The sequence below is a fragment of the Solanum stenotomum genome, chromosome 6 (genome assembly GCF_019186545.1).
Source record: "Solanum stenotomum isolate F172 chromosome 6, ASM1918654v1, whole genome shotgun sequence".
Classification (NCBI taxonomy): domain Eukaryota; kingdom Viridiplantae; phylum Streptophyta; class Magnoliopsida; order Solanales; family Solanaceae; genus Solanum; species Solanum stenotomum.
In genome coordinates this window covers 57,850,619-57,872,591 of record NC_064287.1, presented here as the reverse complement: position 1 = coordinate 57,872,591, position 21,973 = coordinate 57,850,619, and the positions used below count along the sequence as shown (strand labels likewise).

Below are 21,973 nucleotides of genomic sequence, written 5' to 3'. Positions count from 1 at the left end.
GCATATTTCTGACCAAAGTGTCAGAAGTGCACACAGAAAAGGAGAGGGAATCTAGAGAGGTAAAATCTTGCCAAAGAGAAAAAAAAAGGTCTTGATAATTAGTAAAGTTTTCATTTTTAAGCTCTGAGAATCAAGATTCAGTTCAGAGGACCACATCTATGGATTCCTCAGATCCTGCCAAGACAAAAACATCATCTTTATCAACCCCATCTAAGCATTTTTGGGTTCTTCCTTACAAAACTCAAAGTCTTGAGAGTCTTTACACTCTAGGCAAAATATTGGGTCAAGGTCAGTTTGGAACTACCTATCTTTGTACTGAAATATCAACTTCTAATCTTTATGCTTGCAAGACTATACCAAAGAAGAAGCTCATCTGTAAGGAAGATTATGAAGATGTTTGGAGGGAGATTCAGATAATGCACCATCTATCTGAGCATCCAAATGTTGTTAGAATAAAGGGTACTTATGAAAATGCTTTATATGTACATATAGTTATGGAGCTTTGTGCTGGTGGGGAGCTTTTTGATAGGATTGTTGAAAAGGGGCAATATAGTGAAAAAGAAGCTGCTAAATTGATCAAAACAATTGTTGGGGTGGTGGAAACTTGCCATTCATTAGGGGTTATGCATAGAGATCTAAAGCCTGAGAATTTCTTGTTTCTTAGTTCTCAAGAGGATGCTGCTCTCAAGGCCACTGATTTTGGCCTTTCTGTTTTCTATAAGCCAGGTACATTCCCCTTAGTCATCAAATAAGGGATTTTGGTTTGATCATCTTTTTTCTGATATTTATTTTCTTGATATTGTTCTCTATGTTGAGGAGTGGAAAGCATATCTTTTCTTTTAACTGCTTGATTGTTAGCATAATCCTTGATCATAGGAATTCATGATTTTCACAAACAAATCAGTTAACAAGAAAATGGTGATTCATGATGCCTTTAAGTTTGCAGCTAGACTGAGAAACTGTGATTCTTGTAATGCTCATGATGGAAAAATACTTCTTTTCTTAGGGACAGTTACTAAGGAGATTACCTACTTCTCTTATTCTTATGATAGCTGAGATGCTTCTCTAATTTGACCACTAAGATTTAGCTTATTACTAATATTACTTTTTTTAAGAACAAACTTGAGTCTTTCTTTGTTAATGATTTAAATTATATGGAATTAATGACGGAAGAATAGGTATTCAGAAGTTGGTCAAGTCTTAATTTGTTATTTTAAATGGAGATTCCCACTTTTTGTTTCTTCTCCTCAACTTTTGGATCTGCAGGATTTGCATAATTGCATTATAACAGTAGTTGTGTATGTACAGTTCTAGAAAGTACTTTACCGAAGCAAAATTGTTTGTAGAAGTGTCCTTTTTTTTATTGCTTTATTACTAGTGTTCCGACTGAATAGTACATAGCTTACCAAGTTTGTGAATGCCAGACAATCTATTTAGAGAGTGTTCTCGAACATGAAAATGATAATTGTGTCTTAAATCTGATGATGACATTTGTAACTTCAATTTGTTTACTGGTCCTTCTAATCTTGGTATGAGTATCTCTTCAAATTGTCTCGTTCCATTTTCCTTTTGAATGTGATTGTTCCATTCAACTTGGTCTTGCTGAATGAAAAATTTACTTGATTAATTTCTACTGCTATATGTTTCTGGTGAGGTTCTGTTTTATTTCAGTCTCTAACACTTGGCTTTTGCTTTCACTTGCTGATATGATGTTTTCAAATGTGAAAGCCCAGCAACCTTCCTGACATTATTCATTGCATCATATCTTTTTCTGGACAGTTGGTCAATCATTGTCCTACTGAGAATTGCTGATTTTTGTTCTACTTAATTTAGGAGTACTTGACCTTTAATGCTAAAGTAAACAGTTCTGTTCCTTGATGTTTTTATTGTTATCAGGTGAAACATTTTCTGATGTTGTGGGAAGTCCTTATTATGTTGCCCCAGAGGTTTTATGCAAGCATTATGGACCTGAATCAGATGTATGGAGTGCAGGAGTTATCTTGTACATATTACTTAGTGGTGTTCCACCTTTTTGGGCAGGTATTGTAATTGTCAGGTTTATATTTCTATGGGTGTTGAGGAGGAAATAAAGTGTGTTATAAAGTTCGTCTTTTATGCTCATATTATATTATAATTCTTATTGTTTTCCTGATTCCAGAAACTGATATGGGAATATTTCGTCAGATACTGCGAGGCAAACTAGATTTAGAATCCGAACCTTGGCCTGGAATTTCGGATAGTGCAAAGGATTTGATACGCAAAATTCTTGATAGGAATCCAAAGAGGAGGTTAACTGCCCATGAAGTTTTGTGTAAGTCCTTCTAGTTGTGAAAACTGGGACTTATTTGGCTCTGGAAAATGCTGTTACCCTCTTAGTGTCATTCTTCAAGAAGTTGCATATTTCAAAAACATGTCCACGAACATGTTGAAACAAAGGGCTTTTACAATGAGCTTACATTTTTTGTTTCCTGTGACTCAGGCCATCCGTGGATCGTGGATGACTCAATGACCCCTGATAAACCTCTTGATTCTGCAGTTCTTTCACGCCTCAAGCAATTCTCAGCAATGAACAAACTAAAGAAAATGGCTTTGCGTGTAAGCTCTTGAAAAGTTTGTTATCCGCTTACATGTGTCTGTACTCTCCTTGCCTAGAACAACTTTTACCATACAGTTTTATAGTGTTCCAAGAACTTCAGTTGTAAAGAAACTGAAATTGGATCTAGATGCTGTTTTAAAAGAAAAAGGAAAATGCAAAAAAGTAGTATAGAGGTGTAGAAATATGGGTAGAATTGAAAATTATTTGGGGGATGGGGAGTATGGAAGAAGTATGCCACATCCTAGAAGCTGTTAATGCAGATCATATTCATGTAACATCTATATCCATGTATATCGTCATTTCTAATTAAGGAATGCAAGTAAATGAACAATAACTACTACCATGCTACAATGATACACTAGTTGGGTTCTTTATTTGAATCCTTTATATACATTCCACTCTCTGAATTGTTCCACTTTTATAGGATGTCCCCAAAGGACTTATATACATTCCACTCTCTATATCGTTCCACTTTTGTCGGATGTCCCCAAAGGGATTATATACATCCCACTCTAGTTGAGTTCATCTTATTCCATTACTAAATAATGTCCTTTAAGACAAACCAGTGATAGTAGTATTATCTATACCTCACAGTACGGACATACAAATCTCTAGGTTTATCATGGGTTCCTACATTGTTTTTATCAAGTTGTGTCTTTCCAGAATATAGATACCAAATTGCGAGATCATAAACTAGTTACCACTATAGTGGTCCCTTCCCTTAGTGTACATAGCTGGTTTTTGTGCTTATTCAATCTTCTTCTCCTTTTTTCCCTGATAATTTCCTTTCCCGTTATTCTAATTTTCTTATTTGTTGAACCATACCTCCGTGAGAGAACATGTACTCTGTTAGTCTGTTTCTTATATATATTCTTGCAGTATCACAAAATGTATGTCAATTTGGTCCTAATTTACCAAAGGGGAGAAAGGAATGAGAAAAGCTAAAATGGGAAAGGAGCAAACAGTTTATCCTCTTGCAGTTTTACCAGAAATGTCTGAATTTTTAACAGATGCTTCAATCACACCTAGTTATATTCTTTTTGCTGGGTTTTCTGCACTCCTGCTTGTGGCGATTTATCCTTGGAGTCTTGGCAAATGTCAATTTTTTCTTAAGAAAGGGAATATGTGTAGAAACTTAAATCCTGCTGAAAGCATCTTATCTCACTTTCAGTTAATGTGTTGCCGATGACATTTGAAGTGAAAATCCGTTACACAATAACCAAAGATAATTTGAACTCAATGAGCTGTCCTAATTTTTGCTGACATTGTTGTTGAATGGGCCACAGATTTTTCTTTCTGGATGGAAATTATAATTATGATTGGGCTGCTTCTCTTTGCTATTTAACTGATAATTATTTTGAGAAGTCCAATCATTATCATTCTAATTCAATGTTCAATGTATTATTGAGTTATATATTTGATTCTTGTTTTACTCATTCTCTTGTTACTTGTAGGTGATTGCCGAGAGGCTATCAGAAGAGGAGATTGGTGGCCTCAAGGAGCTATTCAAAATGTTAGACACGGATAATAGTGGAACAATAACCTTTGAGGAACTAAAAGAGGGTTTGAGGCGAGTAGGTTCGGAACTAATGGAGTCTGAGATCAAGGATCTTATGGATGCGGTAAAAATTATCCTCATTGTGTTTTTGTGTGATATGCCCACCTTGTCTTTCTTCCACTCACTTGTGCTTATGTGTGTTATAACTTTCCGCTCATTTGACCACATAGATCCAACCATGTTTAATTTAACAGGCAGACATTGACAACAGTGGAACAATAGACTATGGGGAGTTTATTGCTGCTACTGTTCATTTGAACAAATTGGAAAGAGAAGAGAATCTATTATCAGCCTTCTCTTTCTTTGACAAAGATGGTAGTGGCTACATAACTATCGAGGAACTTCAGCATGCCTGCAAAGAATTTGGTCTAAGCGAGCTCAATCTTGATGAAATAATTAAAGATATTGATCAAGATAATGTAAGTTCTATTCTCTTATTTTTTTTATATCATGCACATATAAGAAGTAAGGGTTGATTAAGTTACATAATGTCTGCCAATTTATTAAAAGACATCCAATGGGGTTTATGAAGATTTTGCATGGCTTTATCGATTGTCTTGAGGGTCGGATGCTCTAAACCTTTCACATGATAAAAAGTCAACCTTTTGCAAGCTTATTTGCACGCCCATAAATACACATCAAAAGTCTGCTGGGGAACCCCTGATCCACTCGGATGGGTGTTTAGTTATGTAGTGTCCAACATCCAAGAGTGTTTATAAAGGTGTCGATTTGCTTCATCGCAATATATGCTGAAAAAGGTTGTCAATGGTCAAAGTAAATGATGCCTAGTACTATTACAAACGCTCTCCCATTGCAAAAAGGAAGGAGAAAAATCTGTACTATTACAAACACCTTCCCATGCCTAGTCTCATTTTGTGCTGCCTGTACCAATGCTGAAGATGAGTTTACTGATTTACACTGTATTTAGTAACATAAGAATCTGCAATGTACCATTCCAGGGAATGGTCTCTGCGTTGGTTTTTATGTTCAGCTAGATAGGCTGTAGTTCTCTCTCTCTCTCTCTCTTGTAAAAGGTTTAATTTTTTGTTTGAATTCCTATCAGCTCAACTGGTTAACTTAGATGTTCAATGATTAGATGAGTTCAGTTCATTTCTCAATTTCCAACTCAATTTGTGCGCAACTTGTCCTTCCGTCTCTGTTAATTCTTAGTGTCTGTTCCTGGGTTTTCCCCACTAAAAGAGATTACAAATTGCAGGATGGACAAATAGACTATGGGGAATTTTCTGCAATGATGAGGAAAGGCACCGGCGGAGGTGTTGGAAGGAGGACCATAAGAAACACTTTGAATTTAGGAGAAGCACTTGGACTCGTACAGAGTGAAGAAAACGTATGACCAACAAACGCGATGTTTCTAATTTCTTTTTGCCATGAAGGTCCAATTATATGACATTTGCTGCTACAAGGCTTAGGTGTTGAACTTGATCCCTTCCCTTGCTTTATTGATGGCTGTTTTTTTACCTTTATTTGTCCAAGGTTAGAACAATTTTCTTCTAAATCTGCTTCATTTTCCTTCTAAATGTTAGCCTTTGTGCTGATTTTAATTTTGGATCGTTCCAAGTCTCATTGAAAGGTGATTTTTAAGTATCTGAATACTGTGGAACCTATACTGCTATAGAAATTCACGCCTCAAGAAAAGAGTATCAGTCTCAACCATATTATCCCTTTCTTCCTCAACTCAACAATGACAACAGTGATTGCCTTCCCAACACATAATACTTTGGCTTCAAGTTCGTTTTCCTCCTGATTATGTAAGATAGTCAATGATTGAAAGAGGATATTGCATTGTATCCTCTTCTTGAAAATTAGAGAATATTGACTCACTCCATACAGAAAAATGTTTAACTGACCATTGATGAAGTCCATGATATGATACCAACTTGCTTGTTTGTTTTTTCCCTGATCAGATCTTAAATTTCAAAATCAATTCTGTGCGTGTTTTCATCTTATAGAAGCAAAAACTAGAACGCACTCATTTCTTAAGTTTGTGGCATTGCTAATTAAGACCAGACCATGTACACATATTGCTCAAGACTTGAAAGTGACCTTCAAAAGCATTCAGATTGATTAAGTTATTGCTCATAAGACTCTGCTAACTATACTTAATGTAGTTCAAGAAGCTATATATGGAAATAAAACTGTATGTATACCAAAGATCTCCACATGAAATAAGGGCCATACATCTCATCAGATGATATATTATTCAACACTATAATGCTGTCTTAAAGTTTAGCCCTCATTCATTGTGAAATTAAGATAATCATACTCACTTCCCCATAAATTAAGTGCTCTCTTTTATTATGGAAACAGATAATACATCCCCTAGTATGTACATTTCTGAGATAAAATAGGACCCAGTCACTAGTAGAGTACTTGAACAGAAGAGCCAAATTCACAACCACACACATATTGGCCAACTTCTCTTACTTGATGCCAGCTATCCAAATTAAGCAGTGTAGGACATGTTGAGAATCGATGTAGGATACTTAATCTTACCTTGAAGATGGTAGTCCAATTGTTTTTTTGAGATAAGGGTAACAAAAGGAAAAGATGGTAGTCCAATTGTTGTTGATCCATCCTTGAAATATATCTATATATGTCGTCCTCTTCAGGTCTCTTCTCCCAGCTCCCGCTACATCTATCTGCTACCCTCTCACCTTGATCTCTTTGGAATTCATGAATGAAAATGCATTCTTTATATCTATATATATATATCTTGAAAGAGTTCTCGTGTATTGCTTCCACATTCAAAATAGCTAGGTACTTTTGGGATGTCAGGCAAGATGATTTGTACATATAATATCCTGTTATTGCAAACACTAGGTAAAGTCCATTCCTTCATTGCTGCTCCTCTTCCTCAGACATTAACTAATCCATTTTGATGCTTGTTTTGAAGTATAAGTCGTTTATACCTTCCACTTGATGGGTATTTGAAGAGTAATCTTCATAAAATCCATATATAAAACACTTAAAATAAAGATATGGATGTCTCTGTGTACAAAGTTGGTGCTGTAATGTCAAGTTTCAACGGTTATCAACTCAACCTCAGGTAATGAAGTCCAAAAACTGTGTATCAAATGTACACGTGCTGTAAAATGCACAGTATTGCTATGTTTTGTAATTATTTGAAAGAGTACACACTAGAAAGTGCAATTTTGAAGCCTAATTAAGCAAACATTTCTCAACGAAACAAAGTATAGGGAGTATTGGCCTGTTGCCCAAGTCAATCTGAAAACGAATTTGATTGTGGTGCTTTTGAGATTTACCATCGTTCTAAACCATGGCATTTACACTTGCAAGAATGTTCACCTCCTCCATATTACAAAATACAAAACCTCAAGGCATTTACTATCCACAAATATATAATGATGATACTACTAATTTGCTAAGGAAATGGTACGCGATAGCCTCACAAGAATAAAGTTACCCAGGAATTTAATCAGAAAACTACCTAGTCACCGTGGCATGAAAGCCTCTTCGAACAGAACACAACCAGCATCCTTCACATGCAAGGCAGCTAAGCAATGGCATAAGTTAGTGTCTCGACGTCCTTTGGTCGCCACATTGTTTTCTGGCAATACAACAATCCCTCCTTGTCCTTTGAATAGGTCATACTGATTTCATATTGCATAGACTTTAGCATACTTTCTAACTCGCTTATAGTCTCCTCTTTGTCACGCACAATGAGCTTCCCTCCTGGTCTCAAAATGCGGTCAACTTCAGCAACTATTGCTGGTAAACCACACCTACGAGTTTTAAGAACCAAAGAACTATCAGATCACAACATAGAGAAACAGAAAATGAATGGTGCTGATTTAAGTCAGTAGTTTTAAAGGTTAAATGTTTACTTTGTTTTAATCTTGGAGAAGAGATGGTCTGCATGGACAAGATCATACGATCTGGGGTAAGTGCTGAAGGATTCACACCAGTCATGATAAATTCCAAAAAGACCCCTTTCATAAATAATTGGTAGTGTATCTGGAGCGTCTACTGAGACAACGTTCATAACCCACACATTCAAGTCTCTTAAAGCAGCTGCAAATCTGCAAGGGGACAGAAGTTTAACATCACAAGCCATTGAAGACGATGAAAGATGCTATAGAAATAGTCACAACTGATGTAATCATTCCTGAGATGGCACCAACCAGGTACAATATTCTAACCAATGTGCAGAGCATTCCAACTAACACAGCATTAAAGATGATAATATCTCATGACAATTGCTGCTTTTGCAATGACAACGGTGTTTGTTTAAAAAAATATAGTGTTTGATTGTTTTTTAAAAAAAGTTCAACACTTGATGAAAACATATGCCACCTGTCTGCTAGTCCATTAAAATTATAAAATCTAGGTCAGCAACAAGCTTCAACCAAAACTGCTTTGCTAGATATATTAGGCAGAGAGATGGATAGAAGATCTATAGATAGGAAACAAGTAATGTAGCACTCGGTACTTACCCTCCATAGATAGCACGCATGTCCATAACATTCCGCACAGTAGACCAATTTATCCCCATTCCATTAAGATATGAATTTGTCACCACATGTTTCCAGTGTTCATAATCTGCAGTAAAATCTTCCGGAGCTGGTTTCCCATATACTCCAACCTGGGAACTCAATAACCAGTAAGGTGATTTCGATAACCTGGCTGGCCATGGTTCTGGCCATTGAGATCCACGTTCCGATGTGGCTACAGGAGCTTTATGCATGCAAGCTTGTAAAGGCACATTCCTGAAGAAAGCATCCATTCATTAGATCATGTTAAGCATAGATGCAATCTCAATGCAACTATTTTGATAAGGTAAAACTTTATATAAGTATCACTATCAGCATCAAGAGTATGCTATACATCAAAAGGAGTTCTTACAGGTTCTGTAGAGAACTAATTAAGTCAAAAATCTCACTACAATTCTCAATACAAAAACAATTCCCACAGATAAGATGGAAAATAATTTCCTACACTTGTACCCGATAAATAATATTTGTTCTTGACAGCCTTGCAATCCAGTATCCAACCAAATAATTGATATTAATACTAAAAATGAAGTTCCCATCACTCTAAGAATAATACCAGGCAGCATTTGGATCATCAGATCCTTGACAAATCGGGGGAGCGTCTTTTGATCTTTGTTCATAGCACTCATTGGAAGTAGGCTTGCGATATACAGCAACCCCTACTCCATTGACTCTATCTTTGGTTTTTGAAACAAGTTCCCAGCACATTGCATTTGTCAACTTCTGCATGGCTGTCAAAATGCCAAAAACAGTCATTCAGCAAGACCAGTTAACCAAGTTATGGAAGAGTCAACTGAATAAGTTAAAGCAAAGTACCTTCCCAGATCTCAACATCTTCGGGAAGCTTTTGGTAGACAGGAGTAGCAGACCACACAAAAAGTCCACCAGGTCGAAGTACACGATTGAGCTCCAGGAGAAGTTTCCCCCCTACAGTTTGTTGGATCAAATAAGTTTAATCTAAAGCAAGTTACACAATTTCATCAGTTGTAAGACGAAATAATAGAGATGAACTGATTGCGGATATAGAAATATTTTTGGCGCTGGAAGTCCACACACCGAGAACTACCTATGTTCTTCTCAAAGGTTGCCTACTGAATAGAAGAACTTCACACTTAACCCTTCACTACTTTGAGCAATGAAAAGGCATCAGGAATGAGTAGAATGCAAAATCAAATACCTTCAATATGCCAGGGCACTCTACAACGTGCACAATGAACAACGTCAAAGACTCGACTAGGAAAGGGAAGCCTCTTTGTACCCATAACAGCAGATATAGCAGGAATACCCCTCTCAAGAGCAAACTGAACCTGAGCTTCATGTTCATCTTTAGGAGCTAAAGACATGGCCAAAACATCTCTTTCGAAAAGATAACCCCCAAAGCTTGCAACCCCACATCCAACATCTAATATAACCCGAGTTTGCTTTCCCCAGGCAATTTCTGGAAAAGACTGCAAAAATAATGAAAAAGTGGTGTGAAAATAGCATAGCTTGATCATTTGATGGATACAAGACACAATTCTTTGCAAGAACCAAATACACATGATATTTTTTACAATGTGGGAAAATATCCTACTAAAGACCTTATCATAATATTTTTGATATTTGACAATGTGGGACAATACCTAATTAGGAAATTACCATTCTAACATTCATTCTCACTCACTCCTAACTAAAACTCAACATTCTAACAGCTTAAGTATCAAAATGCCATGCAAGAATATTAAAGACCTTAATAGATTTGTTGATACACCAAGATTGTTTATCTGTGTGCAGAATTATTATTCCTGGGTTCTGGTAACAATTCGTAATACATCAGTTCCTTCTCTCTCTCTCTCTCTTTTCTGGAATCAAGTAGTCAGTTCTATTATATACAAGAACCTGTCGCTTCGGAATCTAAGACACCACGTTATAGTTAAGGGAAGTAGAAAGAGGCAAGACAGTATATAAAGAATAGACATTGAACAATCTACTAAAGAGAACAAGATTGCACAAACCAGAAACAACTGCAAGAACTGATATAGTATAATGTATGTCCTCTAATGATTTGAAGAAAAACAAACACACACGCAAATGCAGAGCAAAGGTAATGCAAGTGCTAACCTGCTGTATGAAATCAATATAGTGCAGAGCGCCATGTTTGAACTGGGTTCCCCCACCAGGGAAGGTAAGGTATTCACCACTAACTTTTACCCAATTTTGATGTCCTTTAATTTCTGCAAGCTTTGTATGGGGAACATTGTGGTACCATATCTGCAGAAGGTAATACTGTTAGCTTCAAGAAAAAGGAAATATGATATAATCACTTCAAACAGCATTCCAGAAATAACGTATCACCTTTTCCCTACTCGTAGGCCACTCAACTGAACGTTGATATCCTTCAGGAAGTGGAACAAGACAAGTCGGAGGATTATCTGGGCAGTGTCTCTCTCTGTGTTCATAATGTTTTGTACTTCTGAGGTTCCTAATTGCTTCCAAATTATCAAGGCAAGGGATATAATCTGGCCCAGCAGTGGAATTGCAGAGTTTCCAAATGTAACTATTTTCTTTATCTGACCCTGAAGACTTCTGCATTTCCTTTTCATTCTTTGATTCTGACGCCTGAGTTAAAAATGCCCCATTTTGAGTTGTGGTTTCATTCAAAAGGTCTGACTGAGTCCCCGAACTAAATACGGTACTTGAAGACTGGTCCTTCTCCTCACCATCAGCCTTCTCATCAGAACCTTGGCCTACCACCTGATCCTTTTTATCATTCAGTTCAACTGAGTTTTCTACTGATTTTTTCTCATCAGAACCTTCTTTGATCTCTTCTCCAACAGATTTATTTTCATTTTTCTCCCCAGCCTCAGAATCCTTATCATCTACTTTGTTTGGCCCATCTTCCTTTTTGTCATCTGAATCATCTGTTGCCTTCTCGGATTGAGTTTCTGACTCAGATTCTCCAGCATCCTCTTTCTGTTCTGTGGATTTCTCTTCCTGTTTCACTTCTGAAGTTGATTCTGTCTGTTGTGGATTAGAATGATTTTCTTCTTGACTAACTAAGGCATCCCCTTTTGTTGCATCCTCAGGTAAATCACCCAGGGTATCCTCAAATTGTTTTGATTTTCCCTCATCAGTTGGATTACCCTCATCACCAGCTTTGTTGTTACTCTCATTGCCACCATTGTAACTCTCTTTACCTTCGGTTACCTGTGTTGACAGGTCATTCTTTTTCCCCTGTGAGGACAAATCTAGATTTTGGTCTGGAACAACAGATGATGACGTCATCATCCATACCCCAACTAAACATAGAGCTACAAATACCACTATAGTTACGGTGGAGCAATAATTTGATGACTTCCTGCCATCTACTCTAGAATACTTTCCTAATGCCATTTTTTCCGGTAAATTCTATCAGTCCTTCACAATTTTCCTCTATCCACCTGAGGTACAAAATAAGAATAATAAGAGTAAAATCTTTGAATCACTCTCATGCATTTCTGGCAACTTATCATGTTAGTAAACCAATTGTCATATTGAATTTTGTGTCCACTTAAAGTTTAAGTAGTGGAGGTTGAATATTGATGCTCAAATTCAAATCTATGACCCATCTGTTTCAATTTGTTTGTGTTACCCTCCTTTTTGATCTATTTCAAAAAGAATGTCTTTTTCCTTTTTTTGGCATCTTTTTAATTTTAATGGCATATTTAAGACCACAAGGATCGAAAGTATCCTTTATTTTCTAAAACTCCCTGCCAAAGTCAAAACCAAACAATTGAAGTAATAGAATTACTATGTAAAGACATAAACATTGAACTCTAAATTGACATTAATTATCTCTTGCTTTCAATCAAAGTAGTAGAGTACTGATAACACCAATAGATCTTAAATATCAATTCTTAAATGCAGAGGGAAGTTGAGAGATCTGAGATGAAACTGACAAGTTTACCATCTATATACCTCTAATCAAAAGAGTTGCTACAGAATTATACTAATTAATAATAACAATCGATGCAAAGCAACAATCTTGTGATTCAAATTCAATCCCTGAGCAAATCTAAGGAAAATGTACAATCTTGTGATTCAAATTCAATCCCTGAGCAAATCTAAGGAAAATGTATAAACCCAATTCGAGAATACAAACAGAAGTGCGCTGACCCATCTCAAATAATTGCACAAGTAACAGAAAAAAGAATCAGATCTGTCTGTATAGATCAAGATCAGGGAAATTTGAAAACGTACGTACACAAAAAAAGTGAAAAAGAAGTAATACCCATGTACCTTTTAGCAGCTCTAAGAACAGATCTGAGAAAAAAGGGGAGCAGCTGTTAGAAGTGAACCATGTGAATGAATTGTAGATACACACACAGAGGAAGCGAAAGGGAAATGGGGATATGAATAAATAGGAGTGAGAACAAGAGAAAGTCTCTCTTTAGTAGAGTAGGAGTGCTATAGCAGTAAAGGAAGAGTCCAGCATCTTCACCAATACTTTATTACTAATAATTTTATCTTTATTATTAAGATTTTGCAAATTTTAAAAAATGAATTTTATTATTATAGCTTCTAACAATAATTTATTTAAAGCTTTGTTTTTAGAATAATTTTTTTATATATTTATTTAATTGACACATACAAAACTCATACAATTAATTAACTAATTTTAATAATAAAAGTGCCTATACTTTTTCATAATTTAACTCTCACAAATATTGAAAAAATTAGTCAAAATTTATTTTAGGTCTTTTTTAATGCTTTGTACTTAATAATATAACATTTTTTTATACATTTATCATTAATTAATGCAAAATACACATAAAAAACACATACACTTAACTAATTTTAATATAAAAATGCATTGATAATTATTATTTTTTCGTAACTAAACTCTCACAAATACTTTTTGAAAAAATTAGTCAATTACAATTTGCTTATTAGAAAACAGTATTTTTTTTCTTTTCCGAATCACTTATTTTATTTTAATTTAATAGAAAGAAAAAATAACTCAGCAGAAAAAGAAAGAAAGAAACAAGGGAAGTTGGTAGAAGGTTTGAACATTGGAGTAGACGTTGGCACAGTTTAAGCCATAAACTAGTTATTGATTGAAGTTGAACGAACATCTTCCTTCAATCGACAAAGATGATAGTAGGAAGAGCAGTTACAAAGAGATCATTGTGGTTTGTAAGGTGGATTTCAGTTTCCAGTGTTGAATTGAATGGGAAGCAGCGATTCGCAGCCCTTTGGGGGAATGGTGATCATGGCAGGCTAGGGCATGGAAGTCTTGAGTCGCAATGGAGACCTAATGTTCTGCCTTCTTCTGCTTTTGATAATCAAAACCTCCGTGAAATTGCATGTGGCGGAGCTCATTCTCTCTTTCTCACAGGTTCTAACAATATTCTTTACACACTATCTTGCTACAATATTGAAATACTTAGGATTATTTTTTGTTTCACTAGCGTGGATGATTCATACAACATATAACTTGTGGGCTTGGCTCACTTATCTTTAGTAAATAAACCAGAAAGTAAAAAACTTAAACTTTAAACTAAGGCTAATACTTTTGCATTTTTTTTTTTCAAGATGAGTAATGCATTACAAATGGGTTTACTTATGGAACTAATGCTTGGAAGTAAAATGTAGTACGAGTGGTGGAGTGGACTGTATACCTTTTCCAAGTGCAACCGGTGTCCTAGGAGGAAATAAGTGTAGTAGATGCATGGTCTGGTGCCAGATGTGAATCATCTGGGCATGATGCTGGCCGTGGACAGCGATGATAAGTCGGGAGGGGTGAAACTGTGTCTAGAGATGTACAAGCAACACTAGATTCCTTGAAAGTCATTATAGGTAAGACCTCAGAGATATCAGGATGTGAAGTAAGATCGAGACTTAAAAAATGTCAAATTGGCTGACATAAGATACCGCCGAAGATTAGGGTGAGTAAAGACGATACCCCTTTTGAACTCGAGAATAACCAAGGAAGATTCACTTTAGGGCACGAGGGATAAATTTATTTTTTTCAGGGTGAGTAGAGATAATACCCCCTTGAACTCAAGAATAACCAAGGAGTAAGTTTCTTCCCATTATTTCTCCAAAACGGGTTACTAGGTTCAGGTTTAGAGTAGTTATTTGCAGATTTTGGAAGAAAGAGCTTCTATGCGTGTTTTGTGCTTAGAGGTTTATGCTGGGGTTATATAAAACCTTCATTCCTCCAGTTTGAGTGGGTAATTTAACTTCAGCCACAGGGTTATCACACTCAGCTTCAAACCTGTCTATAATCGCATACACATATTCCCAACTAGGAAAAGGTAGATACTGTCTACTTCTCAAAATAAGCTTGGCCATAAGCAACCCCATCAAAATGGATAGAAACGATCTTAATACGGAGGGAGGCAGATAATACCTTAGTTTTTTGTGGTGCAATTGAGAGTCAGTTGGATTCATTAGGCCAAGTTCTCACTTAGTTTCAGATGGTGGCAGGTCTTAGAATTAATTTGAGGAAGTGTGAGATTATTCCTGTTGGAGAGGTGGATGACATTACATTGTTGGCTTGAGTCTTGAATTGCTGGGTTTGGCTCTTCTGACTACATTTCTTGTACCTTTAGGTGCTTCAAACAAGGATCATATAGTGTGGAATCCGTTTCTTCAGAGGGTCGAGAAAGAAAAATTATTAGTCCAAAGGGCGGGACAGAAGTGCTTATTAAGAGAACTTTATCGAGCATCCTACTTACTAGTTACTGCATGTCTGTATTTCATGCTCCAATGGATGGGGTAAGGAAATTTCATTTGGTGTTTTGGAGACTATTACATTTCCTAAAAAAAGGGAAAGACTTGGAATTAAAAATTTAAACGTTCTAATAAAGCTTTACTAGGAAAATGGTTGTCGAGGTTTGGGGTGGTAGTCCAGGTTTTGTGGAGGGGGGTGATAGTCAATAAATTGGGATCACAGAAGGGGGGTGGAAGACTTGAGATATCATTTTGCCATTCAGTTGTAGTTTGTGGAGGAATATCATGAAGGGATGCGATTATTTTGTGCAAAATATCTCATTCTAGGTCAGACACGGGAGGAGAGTTTATTTTTGGGGATATAAATGGTGTGGGAACATAGTATTGAAAGATGAATTTCAAAGTTTGTACAAAATTATCTTGCCAAAGAAACCCGATAATTCAACAAATTAGGGGGACACAAGGTGGAGAGCCTTTTTGAAATTTAGAAGGAATTTTCAAGATCGGAAATGAATGAGTGTCAAAGATTATTAGCCATACTTCATAGGCAAGTCAATCCGATGTTTGGTGGTGGGGACTGAGAAATAATAGAGTGTTCTTGGTCAAGTCCTTTTATGAGTAACTTTTGGTTAGGGAAGCATTTTCTTTCCCATGTAATGCAATATGGGTTCCAAATGTACCGAGAAATGCGTGTTTTTTCACTTGGCTAGCCACTACAGAGGTGATTTTGACAACGAAAAATCTGAGAAAGCGGAAGGTTGTCTGCGTGAGTTAGTGTTGCATGAGTTAGTGTTACTGTTACATGTGTAAGGAGGTTCACATTACACATGTAACTCTAACTCCTGAACAACCTCTATCTTTCCTCGTTTTAACTAACTCCTACAATCAAGTACCACCACCAGAGCTTGAAATACCACCTTCGCAAGCAGGGACCAAATATTCTTCATCCATCTTATTTTATAAAATTTTTTTTTTATCCATCTTAAATTCAGTTCGCATTATGAATGTTTCTCTAGCTGTTTTATTGTTTAGGAGGAGAGAACAAGGTGATTAGAATATTTGGTGTGATACTTGAGCAAAATGGATATAGAAGATCCATATAGTTGAAACCACCTAATTCAATAGTCAATACTGACTTTTGTTTTGCCTGGTTTTTGATATGCATGTTAGCATCAATAGCAGTTCCATTTTCCTTTTTTGGATAACACTTTTTCTGTCATTATGTGCTTTCCTTTTTAGTGGATTTTGAGCTTTGCTTATTTAATAGAAGATTGCATTCAAACTCGTCCACCAGCATCCGTCTATTTTATTTCATGATATAACTTGTTCAGAAATAACTAGTGATAGGAATGTAGGAGTTTGTTTCTGGGTATTTGACCCAATAGGATTGTTCAGTTCAAACCTATCGCTAAAATAATGTTTGACTGCTAATGCATTAGTAGAGACTTACTTACAAATTAATGACCCTCTAATTTTGCAGATCATGGTCGTGTTTATGCCAGTGGACTCAATGATTATGGACAGCTAGGGGTGTCAGATGACAGAGCTTATATAACTGTATGCTATTTTGACCTTTCTTGATACAGTTTCAGAATTTGGATAGGTTGGAGCTTGGAAACAGAACTTCATCTATCAAATGAACATATTTTTTTTATCATACAATAAGTACATAGTATTTGGATAGGATATAACTTCATTAATTAACTGAAAACGTTTTCGAAATCATGCAGTAATTGTATAGTACCAATGGATGACAAATGAACAGACTTAAGGGTGTTCTAGGTAAGCAAACATGTTTGAAAGTGAAAGTCCCGGAAAACTTATATGAAGCCGGTGACAATTATACGACTGAAATTGTTCGGTTAGATCTGGAGTTGAACTGAAGATCTTGATGGAGGAGATGAAAAGATTTATTTCAAAGGAGGGAGAAATGATCAAAACAGAGAAGTTAAAGGGCCAGACAGATATTACAACTACGGCCAAAGAGGTTAGTTGAATAGAAAAGGCTAGGATTTTGTGGTTGAAGAAGAGAAACAACAGGAAAAACTTCCATAGGAACACTTCATTGACATAATTATTGTTTTTGGGAGGGAAGTAGACGACCTTGTGAAGATTAGAGAGGGATTGGTTCTCCAAAGAATTATGTCAGGAGAAGAGAGGAGTTGGAGATCCTCTCTTGAGAGGTTGAATTCAATAGTTTGTATAGAAGGGAGACGTTGAGTCTTGAGATGAAATATTTTTGAGGAGATGATATTGGATGTTCTTCAAGCTTTCCTCTTTCTCTCCCAAAATAAATTAGGTGTCTAAATGCCTATTTTTTTTTTTTACTTTCATCTTTAATGAAGTGTTCATACTTCGTCTAACTAAAAATTTAAACTGTTAAAGGAGGCACATTTATTTATTGATGTTAGGTTAGCAACATGCTTCCTTACATGCATGTATGGCTTTGTTTTCTTGGGCCAAAGTTCTTTGTTAATGGGTGACAGGGAACTTTAATGATGGATCTCAACTTGGATTTGATACTTTGTTGAGGTGTGTGATCAACTCGTCTAAAAGTTTAAATTGTTATATACACTTCGATATATCTTAGGTCTACAATAATCTCATAGGAGGGACCTGTTTTATGAAGGATCGTAAACATATAAGTTTGGTAGATACATACTTTATATACTTACACTCCCTAAAATGTCTTTGTAGGAGAAAGACAAATTCTTGATGCGCCTTTGATTATGAGTTGGTCAATTGATTTTCAAGGTAGCGATGTCTGGAATATTATGTGAATCAGGCCTAATAATATCTATAAACTTTCTAAGTGGTCCTTTCCTGAAGATGTATATGGAGAATAGGGTTTGGGAAGAAGTAGAGGCTTATGTCAAATGTGTCACGACCTGTTTGCTTAGCAAGCCATGACCGGCACCCCTTGCATTAACTTGGTAAGTGAACCTTCTTGGCTTTATACTTAAAATGCAATATAAATAGAACTAATAACTTCTTATTTAATCTAAGCTCCAAAACTGATGAAAAATACTACTCCCTCCCCATTTACGTGAGACAATTAGGAGTACGAGGGTCAACTTTCTAATAACCCAAATACTTTATATTCTTTCTATTATCATAACCGTAGAACTTTATGCAGAAGTAAGGTAATCCAAAGTGATAACATTTGTAATGCAAATGATAGAAATCGATAACCTAAATACTGTAAAACCGTCTATGAAGTGGTTAATTTGATTGTATAAACTGAATAAAAATTACTATCCTGACTGATTGCAAAAGCAGAGCTCACCAATAAACCTTCTGAATGTGAGGGAGATCCTAGTTCGTGGTATGACGGTTAACAACACTTGTCAATGTAGGTTTCCACAAAAGAGAACGTGAGTACTGTTAGAATATGAATAGCTTTATATAATCCTATTTAGAATAGGAATATGAATAGGTTTATACCATCCTATTTAGAATAGGAATATGAATAGGAATAGTAATAGAAATAGGAATAGTAAATAGTATCCTACTTGGTAAAGGATTGTATTGTAGTGTCTATAAATAGAGTCTCTATGTAATAATGTAGAGACAACAATTCAAAAATATTTTTCTCCTATATTTCTCTCATGGTATCAGAGCCTCCACAGTCCTGGTAAACAATCAAAGAGCTTCTGCTATCGGCGGGCGGCTATTACCCATATATGCCACCCATTTGGCCAATGATTATGTTAGCAAAAGTTGGGTCACCATGTATCTTTCCGGTGACAATTTTCTCATATTTGATTTGTGTAAGCACCATGCTATCTTTTCGGTGACTACTTTCTTATATCTAATTTGTGTAGAACCGTGCCATCTTTTCGGTGACTACTTTTTCATGTTTAATTTGTGTAGCACCGTGCCATCTTTCCGGTGACTATTTTTTCCTAAACAATTTGTGTAGCACCGTGCCATCATTCCGGTGACTACTTCCTCATATTTGATTTGTGTAGCACTGTGCCATCATTCCGGTGACTATTTTCTCATATCTTATATGCGTAGCACTTTGCCATCCTTTCGGTGACTACTTTTTCATATTTAGTTTGTGCAGCACCGTGCCATCTTTCCGATGACAACTTTTTGTCATATCTGATTTGCGTAGCATGGTGCATCTCTCTGGATGACTTTTCATAATTAATTTGCATAGTACCGTGGATTTTTCCGAACTACTTTCTCATATCTGAGTTGCGTAGCACTGTGTTTTTTCGGTGACTCCTCAGATTTGATTTGCGTAGTTCCATTCGTCTTTCCGGTGACTCCTGAAATTTGATTTTTGTAGGGTTGTGCCATCATTCTGACCCTACCCATATTATTTCTCTTTTTAGTAGGGTTGTGTTGTCAATTTGACTCTACTCATATAATTTCTATTTTCCAGTTGGGTCATGCCATTATTTCTATCCTACCCTATAATTCTCTTTCTTAGTAGGATCGTGTCATCATTCCGACCCTACAAGTATAACTTTATTTCTCAAATTGTGACCACTTTCAGCCATCAAATCTAATACTCCAGTGCATGCGCATGTTCTGGTCAGTTTTTCAGTTACTTTCTTGTTTAATATGGACTCATCTATTGATTCCAAGACAATCCTTATATTTATACCAGATTTTGAGAACTTTTTGACAACAACTGCATTGTGAAGAAGTCTATATAGAGAAAACACCTAATTTTGTTGCTCAGGGGGAGTTTAGTAGATTCGTGTGTTGATTACGTAAGTCACTCTATGGCCTACAGTAGTCTTCTCAAGCTTGGTTTAGGAAGTTCAACACTGTAATTTTATCACTTTGTGTATTATCGACATTATGCATCAAATTCAGTATTTCATGAGAAGATCGAGCACATTGAGATTGATTGACATTATGCATCAAATCCAGTATTTCATGATAAGACAATCACATTGAGATTGACTGTCAGTTTTGTGAAGTTGAGTGATCAACTTGTAGATATCTCACCAAGCTTCTCATCGCTCCTCATATTAATTACATTTGTAAAAAGCTAGGTACATGACTTGTATGCACTAGCTTGAGGGGGAGTGTTAGAATATGAATAGAAAAAAAAATATGAATATGAATAGGAATAGTAAAAGAAATAGAAATAGTAAATAGTATCCTACTTGGTAAATGATTGTATTGTAGTGTCTATAAATGGGGTCTCTATGTAATAATGTAGAGGCAACAATTCAATAATAATCTTCTCCAATATTTCTCACAAGTACGACTTCTTTGCCTCTCAGAGATCATTGTGACACCCCAACTTAAGATAAAAAGCCCCACCTCGATAAAACACAGGAGAGATGTTGGCTATATGTAAGCATGCCTTACCCACTAATGACATGTTTTAAAGCCATATGGGCCTAGGCCCAAAGTGGACAATATCACTAGCAGACTGGACCGTCACAAATGGTATCAGAACCACTCATGTGTCAGTCTTGTCGATGTGGGCCAGAGGTCGCCTGAGTTTAGGAAAATCCGGTAAAGTGGGGTGAACCTCAGTGCTGAGTCTAGGCAAATCCCATATGTTGGGGCAAAACTCAGCGAGGATGCTAAGTCCATATGAGGAGAGGAAGTCCCACATCGACAAAACACTGGAGAGATGTTGGGTATATAAGTAAGTAAACCTTCTTCACCAGTGACACATTTTAAAGCCGTGTAGGCCTAGACCCAAAGCGGACTATATCACTAGCGGGCTGGGCCGTTACAATCATTAATCCCCCACTAAGATTGGAACTAGACTTAGCAGAACATGAATGCATAACATAATAAGAATCTCCAATTCATATGATTTTTTTTTTTGATGACTGTGGTGTCCGAGCAAGCTTTTGCGCACCTCGACTAATTCCACGGGATACCTGCCACCTCCCACCAGCCACAGGTACCAGGTTACTCTATCTGATTCATATGATTAAATGCCATTTCTATGTTAAATTTGCAAAGTACCCCACTAGTGTTGCTTTTTATTTTCGAATCAAGACATTCATCAGCAATGAGAACAACATCCATGATTTGTATCCTCTGATGAAAGCTATCTGGGAGTTTTCTTTCAACTTTTTGCATGACATTTTTCAGTCCTTCACTCAACAATTTGGAGACAATCTTGTAAAAGCTTCCAGCCATGTTTGGGCCTGAAATCCCTCAATTCAAGAGCTTTATTCTTTTCTGGAATCAAGGCAATGTTAGTGGCGTTAAAGCTCTTTTCAAAAAAGTGATGATTATAAAACATCTCCAAACTTTTCATGATATTTTCTTTAGGGAAGAACTGAGATTTCTGATAAAAAAAACCTTGGTCTCTACATCTGGCCCTGGAGCCTCGTCTGCTGGACATTGGTTGCTCATCACATGCCAACTTCTGACCATTCAAGTGGTCTTTATAGCAAGTTATATCCACATCATTGATCTGTCACATTGTCCCATAAAATCGTCAGGCCTCCATTCCTCAGGTTCTGTGAAAGATTCTGATAGAATGACAAAATCTCTGATCTCAATGTTGATGTCATCCGGACCGTCAAGTGTAGTCCCATTAACTTCATCTTTTCTATAGTGTTGCATCTTCTGTGTGAGGCGGCCATGTTTTGGACC

General features: G+C 36.4%; 3 protein-coding genes across 6 annotated transcripts in view; 2 read left to right on the top strand and 1 right to left on the bottom strand.

The window, feature by feature from the left end:
- LOC125868271 (calcium-dependent protein kinase SK5-like) lies at positions 1 to 6,072 on the top strand. The gene is made up of 7 exons (XM_049548898.1): positions 1 to 726; positions 1,897 to 2,040; positions 2,159 to 2,311; positions 2,480 to 2,595; positions 4,051 to 4,218; positions 4,349 to 4,573; positions 5,371 to 6,072. The coding sequence occupies exons 1-7, from the start codon at positions 159 to 161 to the stop codon at positions 5,506 to 5,508; spliced, it is 1,512 nt and encodes a 503-aa protein (XP_049404855.1). The 5' UTR covers positions 1 to 158; the 3' UTR covers positions 5,509 to 6,072.
- Positions 6,073 to 7,475: 1,403 nt separating this feature from the next.
- Positions 7,476 to 13,088, bottom strand: LOC125868269 (probable methyltransferase PMT26). 2 transcript variants are annotated; one of them, XM_049548896.1, is made up of 9 exons: positions 12,944 to 13,088; positions 11,021 to 12,105; positions 10,787 to 10,936; positions 9,864 to 10,134; positions 9,503 to 9,613; positions 9,243 to 9,417; positions 8,630 to 8,902; positions 8,021 to 8,215; positions 7,476 to 7,918 (listed from the first exon to the last, which is right to left on the bottom strand). In XM_049548896.1, the coding sequence occupies exons 2-9, from the start codon at positions 12,056 to 12,058 to the stop codon at positions 7,690 to 7,692; spliced, it is 2,442 nt and encodes an 813-aa protein (XP_049404853.1). In that variant the 5' UTR covers positions 12,059 to 12,105; positions 12,944 to 13,088; the 3' UTR covers positions 7,476 to 7,689. The 2 variants fall into 2 exon arrangements, with proteins under 2 accessions (XP_049404853.1, XP_049404854.1); XM_049548897.1 differs by having other exon boundaries at positions 12,936 to 13,028.
- Positions 13,089 to 13,708: 620 nt separating this feature from the next.
- Positions 13,709 to 21,973, top strand: part of LOC125868272 (ultraviolet-B receptor UVR8) — a 33,046-nt gene continuing 24,781 nt past the window's right edge. For 2 of the 3 annotated variants that reach the window (XM_049548900.1, XM_049548899.1), the window contains exons 1-2: positions 13,714 to 14,042; positions 16,863 to 16,939. In XM_049548900.1, coding sequence (XP_049404857.1) covers positions 13,799 to 14,042; positions 16,863 to 16,939 — 321 coding nt within the window. In that variant the 5' untranslated portion in view covers positions 13,714 to 13,798. Of the gene's footprint in view, positions 14,043 to 16,862; positions 16,940 to 21,973 lie in introns of all 3 variants that reach the window. The other variant, XM_049548901.1, reaches the window with a different exon arrangement.

Excerpts from the sequence above, each read along its gene's own strand:
- LOC125868271 (XM_049548898.1), top strand. The coding sequence starts at position 159 with ATGGATTCCTCAGATCCTGCCAAGACAAAAACATCATCTTTATCAACC. Across the intron at positions 2,041-2,158 it reads TGTTCCACCTTTTTGGGCAG|AAACTGATATGGGAATATTT; the intron begins GTATTGTAATTG and ends TCCTGATTCCAG. Across the intron at positions 2,312-2,479 it reads AACTGCCCATGAAGTTTTGT|GCCATCCGTGGATCGTGGAT; the intron begins GTAAGTCCTTCT and ends CCTGTGACTCAG.
- LOC125868269 (XM_049548896.1), bottom strand. The coding sequence starts at position 12,058 with ATGGCATTAGGAAAGTATTCTAGAGTAGATGGCAGGAAGTCATCAAAT. Across the intron at positions 10,937-11,020 it reads GGCCTACGAGTAGGGAAAAG|ATATGGTACCACAATGTTCC; the intron begins GTGATACGTTAT and ends TACCTTCTGCAG. Across the intron at positions 8,903-9,242 it reads GATGATCCAAATGCTGCCTG|GAATGTGCCTTTACAAGCTT; the intron begins GTATTATTCTTA and ends TGCTTTCTTCAG.